At 28.6% G+C, this 7,284-nt stretch overlaps 1 protein-coding gene across 1 annotated transcript; it reads right to left on the reverse strand.

Moving 5' to 3' along the window:
* Positions 1-1,557: 1,557 nt before the first annotated feature.
* On the reverse strand, positions 1,558-7,278 carry LOC123003898 (group 3 secretory phospholipase A2). Its single transcript, XM_044396939.1, has 3 exons — positions 7,176-7,278; positions 1,975-2,195; positions 1,558-1,923 (listed from the first exon to the last, which is right to left on the reverse strand). The coding sequence occupies exons 1-3, from the start codon at positions 7,259-7,261 to the stop codon at positions 1,601-1,603; spliced, it is 630 nt and encodes a 209-aa protein (XP_044252874.1). The 5' UTR covers positions 7,262-7,278; the 3' UTR covers positions 1,558-1,600.
* Between the last annotated feature and the right edge of the window lie 6 nt (positions 7,279-7,284).

Genomic DNA, 7,284 nt, shown 5'->3' on the forward strand with positions numbered 1-7,284 from the left:
AGTTGATTTGAAATTTTGACAAAAAAACTTGTAAAATTATTTTTTTAACAGAAACAAATATAATCAAAGTGCAAAATTTAAACTCTCATAACTTCTAAATTTTTATAGATAGAATTTTTGTATATGTAAAATTTATCGGAGAATACGCTTGTACAAACCGTTTTAACCTAGGACTCATAGTTTTTGAGATATTAATATTTTATGAAAAAAACTAAAAATGCTCTGTACCCGGAACCATAATCCGGTTTGCGCCATTAAATAGACAACTTAAAGTAGATTTTCTGAAGCAATTTTAATGAAATATCAATTTCAGCGAATATTTTGTGTAAAAATGTACACATAAAAATAAATTCAAAATTCTCCAATTTTAACAATAAAGATTTAGCTTCGACGGTTTCCTGTTTTTTTTTTTCGTAAGTTAAAATAATTCTGTTTAACGCTGTAATTATGTCATATAAACGTAGCCTTTGTTTAGCGTAGTTTTAGTATTTTTCCTCTTAAATTGCTTACAAATTTTTAAAAAATTTAACCAATACACTGCTTACCTAATATTAGTTTTGGATTTGATTTTTTTCGTAAAAAAACTTTTTATTGATAAATGCCTTACGAGTTGGCAACATTGAATAAAGTGAGAGACTTGTGGTGGAGACAGAAGATATGACACTTGTCAGCTTTTATATTTTCTGTTACTATGGTTTTCCATATTGCCAACTTAAGTTCAAAGTCAGAGGCCACTTTGATCAATGAATAAGTCTTTTTTTTAATAAATAAAAAAATTCTGTCTTTAGTCTCCAATATTGCTAACTTAATTTCAAAGTCACATTTTTTGTGATAAAAACCAATTCTACTGACACGTATATTGCAATTTGGTCTTACATTTTTACCCAGGGCCGTACCCAAGGGGGGGCTTAGAGGGTCCAAACCCCCCCTCCCGAAATGCTGAGCACTTTTTATTGTTAGGTACAAATTTAAATAGTTGACAGAATATTTAATTTTAAGGCAAAATTGTTTCAAAAATGCTATGAAAGGGAGCTACACCCCCTAAAAAAGGTACGTTTTTTAAAGGGTTTTTTCCTAATATTTCAGAATAGATAAAATTACAAAATTTGGCACCTTTATATGTACACCTAAACAAATGCCAAATACCTAACAAAATTTTTAATCAGGGGCGTCCTAAACGGTAAAACAAATTTAATTTTTAATTTTTATGCTGTTTATGGTCTGTAACATAAATTTTTAAACCGATTTTTACTAAAAATCCGCAAATTGTATCGGCAAAACACAAAAGATCTTTTTTTTATGAAAAACTATGAAATTTTGTTGTTGAAAGTGGCAAGAAACCACAATCAAAATAGAGTAAATTTTTTACCCTAATCCAATCCAATTTTTGTACTTGTTTAGGTGTATAAAAGTTATCATCTGTACCAAACTTTGAATTTTTTTTCTAAAATGATTTCGGAAATATGTATTAAAAGACGCATTTTTCGATCTGTACTTTGTAAAAATGGTACCAACTTACCGGTTCAAACTCCCCCAGATTGAAATAAAACAGCCCCATTTTACTTAAAATAATTTATTAAAATTAGGCACTTGATTGAGCTTAGAACTTCTCTTTCGGCTTCCTGAAAACTTTCCCATTTTGCGTATCCTCCAAACACGGAATTTGCACTAAATTAAAATAAATGGTCCCCATGATATGCGCCGTCGGTGATGGATTCTCCTTGAGACACGAGTACAACTGATCGTCGCACAAGCAATGCGATTTCGTATATAACGAATCATTCGTGATGTTATATCTTTGCGAAAAAGCCCTSACTTTGACGGGGCACAAATCGTGAGCTCTGCAACACTTATCGACGGTGGGTTCGGCCCCCAGGTCGTAGTAGTCCTTGGCGATGTCACCCGTGCCGCACCATTTCTTCCCTGYAACGCCTGTTGTAAAGAGAGCAGTTGGTAGGAATGGCGGGGATTTACCGGGGATGATGCCGCTGAGGAGGACAAACGGGTTGTTGGCGAGGATTCCCCGACCAGCGATCGGGTGTGCAGTGATGTTTTTGGAAAGCTCGTGGGCTGATTTGCTGTCTTCGACTTGCTGGCATTGCCGCATTAAAGTTGTCATTTCTTTGAAGGAGATTGCGACGGGGCGGGAGACGTGCTGGAAGTCTCCGAGGGCCTTGATGGCGTCTTCGGGCTGGCTAAGAGCAAAAAAATGTCTTTTTTTTCATAAAACTTATTTTTGTTTTTTTTTTATCAAAGTAATAAAAACCGATGAAATACAGAGCGAACAAAAAGTCTTTCTATCAAATAGGCGTATGCATGGGCGTCGTTACAAATTTTAGAAAGGGGCAGTTTAAAAATACATATTTTATTACAAACACAAAAACATGTTATACAAAATAGGAACATAAAACCATATTTTTTCTAACGGAAATTATACATGAAACCATAAGACAGGGATCTCTAAAACGATAAATTGGAGTATAAAAGTGTAAAAGTTAAAAAAATATAAAAAATAGAAAAATTATAAAAGCATAAAATAACACAAATCAGTAAATAACATGAACTAATAAATACTAAGAAAAATGTAACACTTGGAAATCAAAATATAAAATAAAAACTCTTTCAAAATACATTCTAAAAAACAATAATCAATAGAAATAAAAAAATAAAGAAATAAAAGTTTTAAATTTCGTTTTACTCAACCCAAATCGTCTATGATAAAAAAGTTAAAAAATGTTACTAAAAAAATGTTTAAAAAAAGAAGTTGCAAAATGAGCGTGTTTTTTACTAGACGTGTGCAAAAAACAGTCATTTGGAATCGTGTTTTATACAAGATTTTTTCCAATTTGGTTGTGAAAAACACATTTGACAATTAAAATGACATATCACAATGGTTGCTTTTCACAACAAAATTGGAAAAAAAATTGTTTACCGCTAACGGAATAAAACTTATACCGAAAAAATGGCTTAGGCTAACTTCCAGGGAGGGGCACATGTCCCACCTTGCCCCCTTTAAACGACGCCCATGGACATATGTCGCTTGGAAGTTTGTATGTCAGCTAGATGTCAAAAAATTATTTTATAAAAATTAAAATATTGATCTAAAGAAATTGAATTACTGTATGAAACGTCTTAAACACTCTAAAATGACATGTAGTTGGAGTTTATTCATACAAATCGTTCAATCGTTAATTTGTTGTTACAGTTTACAAAAAAAATATTTTGACATTTTTTATTTACCATTGTGACATTTTATCTTCCGCAGACACATGTTTTAAATTTCTAGGCTTACTAGATAAACTTTTTGATCGCACTGTATAAAGAAATATTAAATACAGGCTGTCCTGAAAGCCGCGCAACTATGTGACACTGTATCACCGGGCGGTGTCCTAGACAACAACAAAAAATGTTTAAAAAAATTTATCTACAAAAATTTCAAAGTTATACGAGTTTAAATTTTGCACTTTAACTCTATTTATTTCTGTTGAAAAAAATTATTTTCTAAATAATTATAAAAAAAGAATATACAAGATCATCAGTATCATTAAATAGACATAAAAAAATGTCAAATGGCAAATTTTTTTGTCAAATAGAATTTTTTTAGTACTCTGGGGGACTACCCAATTACTCCCCTTCAAAGAGCTACGCGACTTTATAGACACCCTGTATATAAAAATGTAAAATGTAAAAAAGAAATTCCAGGAAAAAAGAAGAATACAAATACAAGAACAAGAACTGTAAAATAWCAGAAGTTGAAGTTTGGTGATGAGAAAAAAAGAAAAAATGAAAAATAAGTAATAGGAGTAAAAAAAAATTGTTCAAATATCAAATCAAAAATCATGAAGAAACAGTGTCAATAAAAAAACAATTAGTGGCAATGTGAAAATTGACACAAAGATAAAATAGTTATTTCCGACTGAAATGAAAGAAATTATAAATGAAGAAAATTTAAACAATTCGAAGATTCGAAAATTGAAATGGTAAAATGTAAAAAAAAGTTAATAACCATGAAAAGTAAAAAAACTAAAAGAAAGTTATTATTAATGGAAATAAGAATTTATTCCGAATGTCAAAAAAGAAAACATTTTAAAAAACCGCAAAAATTTATTGAAAAGATAAAATTTTGTGATAATAAATAAATAATAAATGAATACAATTAAGAAACTCCTAATCGTCAATAAAAATTATAAACTAGTTGGGAAAACAAAGTCWTTTCAATGTTTTTATTGTTTTTTTTTATTTATTTATTTATTTTTTCATAAGAGCCACATTTATTTTTTTCTGTCAAAGTAATCAGAATTGATGAAACTGGATATAAAGAAGAAGTATTAGGTACAACATAAAATGCAAAATGTGAAAAAGTAAAAAAAACCTAGTTTGTAAAACTAAGAACTGCAAAATGTCATAAATTAAAATTTGTGATAAAAAAGAAAAAAGAAAATTAAAATAGTTGTTCAAATATAAAATCAGAAATTACAAAAAGATTGTAAGTAGGTACATTAAAAAAAACAAATATTGGTAAAATGGTAAAATAAATCTGACATAGGTATTTTCGACTTAAATGGAAAATATAAAATAAAAATATGTAATATGAAAATCGTTATTAATGAAGAAATTGTTTCTTCCGGCTGTAAAAAGAAAAAAAAACATTTTAAAAATCGCAAAAATTTATTGAATTATTTGTTAAAATAAGATTGAATTTTATTATAGAAAGCTGCATTCCAAAAACCACAGAATAAATAATAAGTAGATTACAAATAAGAAATATTTTTGCACCCATATAGGCAATAAAAATAATAAATCAGTCGTGAAATCAAAGCAAAGCAAAACAATGTTTTTAGGGTTTTTTAATATTGTTTGCATAAAACTCACTTTTATTTTTTTGTCAAAATAATAAAAATTCATGAAATTGAATATAAAGAAAACAACCAGATTTGTAAAAACTAAAAACAAGAACTGCAAATAAATGTCATAAGTTGAAGTTTGTGATGAAAAAAAAAAAGAACTAAGTAATACAAAAATTGTAAATAAACACACAAACCACACAAAAAAACTGAACATAATTAAAAAAAAAACAAATACTGCTAAAGTGAATTTTTTTTTACAGAATCCAACTGAATTGTCATTTTTTATTTTTTGGATCTGAAATTAAAGTTTGATTTACATTTTCAACGCCTTCCGAGATGTCAATCATTTTGAAACGTTTTATACAGGGTGTGCCAGAACTCGCGCACCGGAGAAAAATTTCAAATAAGATAAGATACCAAGAACATGGAAAAAATGTTTTAAAAATTCTATTTGTCAAAAAAATTTACATTTATTTATAAAAGCCACAAATAACATTAAAGAGAGTTACAATTTAGGATACAGCTTTCTTGTTTCCTCTCCTAACAACCTGTTACAAAAAAAACTTGAAAAAAATAGATAAATAAAGTCAAAGTGCAAAATTTAAATTCTCATAACTTCAAAATTTTTATAAATAGATTTTTTTTAAATATTTTATTCATGTTCCTGGTATATACTATTATATATAGAGAAAAATGCCATGTAAGGTTACATGGCATTTTTCTCTGGGGCGCGAGTTCTGGCGCACTCTGTATGTGTTTCATGTGAAATGAAAAAAATAAAAATGAACAGAATTTAAACAAACCAAAATTGTAAAAAATAAAAAAATTATAAAATAAAAAGCAAAAAAATAAGTCGTTATTAATAAAAAAATAGTTAATTCCGGGTGTCAAAAAAATATTTTTGAAACTGCAAAAATTTATTGAGTTATTTGTTAAAAAATTGAATTTCATTATAGAAAGCTGCATTCCAAAAACTCCCACAGAATAAATAATAAGTAGATTACAAATACAAAGTATAGAATAAATAATAAGTAGATTACAAATACAAAGTATTTTCGCGGCAATAAAAATGATAAACCAGTAATAAAAGCAAAGCCTGTTTGATGTTTTTAATGTTTTTTTTTCATAAAACTTAATTTTGTTTACTTCCGTCAAAGTAATAAAAAAAAAAGAAAATAAATAAAAATAAGAATTGGAAAATGTCATAAATTGAAGTTTTGTGATAAGAAAAAAGAATAAAAAGTTGTTTAAATATAAAATCAAAAACCACTTAAAAAAAACAACAATTATTGACAAAGTGAAGATTGACAAAAAGATAAAACAGTTATTTCCCATTGAAATAAAAAAAAAATAAAAATGAAGAGAATTTTAACAAATCATAATTAAAATCGTAAAAAGTGAAAAAAAATTAAATAAAAAAATTATTTAGCCCGGATGTGGAAAGGAAAAACATTTTGAAAAACACAAAAATTTATTGAATTATTTATCAAAAGATTGAATTTTGTGATAGAGAGCCGCATGCTAAATACCACAGAACGAATAATAAGTAGATTACAAATAATAAATACTTTTGCACCCATAATCGGCAATAAAAATGATAAACCAGTCGTGAAAGCAAGGCCTTAATGTCCTTATCACCATTAATCAAATATTTTTAACAATCAACTATGTGTGCAATTAGCTTTTGTCATAATTATTTGCAATGAGAAACACAATCACAATAAATGTTGCAAGAACGGTTTTGTAACCTAAATTAACATTTTTTTCACATTATTGTCGTAAATGTGATAATTGAAGTTTCTCTTTTCCTGCAGCAGTTTCAAAGTTTCAAAGAATCGATCGTTTAATTAAAAATTAACAGAATTGTATCCATTCTCAGCGATCGAAAATGATAAATAATTGAGTAAAAGTCAGGTGGAAATGATGTCAATAGAAAACTAACGACAATAATGGCAATTTTATCGATTTGTTTGCTAAATGACTGCAATTAGTGTCATGTTTTAAATGGTGATAACAAAAAAAATATTGGTTTTTTAGTTTTTTGAATCGATTTTTTTATCATGGTTATGGGGCTCTGTAGGGCAAACTATACATCCCATTAAGTTCCGGTTTTCACTGTTCGATGGAAAATCATTTGCAGAAACCGGCGGTTTTTGAATTTTTATTGTCGGACTTGTAGTTTCCGAGAAAAAAGTGTTTTTTGAAAATTTCAAATCCGGTTTCTTTCACGCCCCAAAAACCTCTAAAAATGAGTTGATTTGTCCATGACCCTGATCGATTTCTTCACCTAAACCGGAAGCAACTTTCGAAATTTTCGAATCTACTCACTAGACTTCAATCAGCTCGCAATTCAGCAGCAACTTGTCGGGCTCCAACTCCACGATGGCCACAGTCTGGTCGTGAAAATAGACCATTCGAATCGAGTCATTTTTGACCC

Source organism: Tribolium madens, unplaced genomic scaffold, assembly GCF_015345945.1.
Source record: "Tribolium madens isolate multiple individuals breed KSU strain unplaced genomic scaffold, Tmad_KSU_1.1 Scaffold_1;HRSCAF=32;Tcas5.2_LG8, whole genome shotgun sequence".
In the NCBI taxonomy this organism is placed as follows: domain Eukaryota; kingdom Metazoa; phylum Arthropoda; class Insecta; order Coleoptera; family Tenebrionidae; genus Tribolium; species Tribolium madens.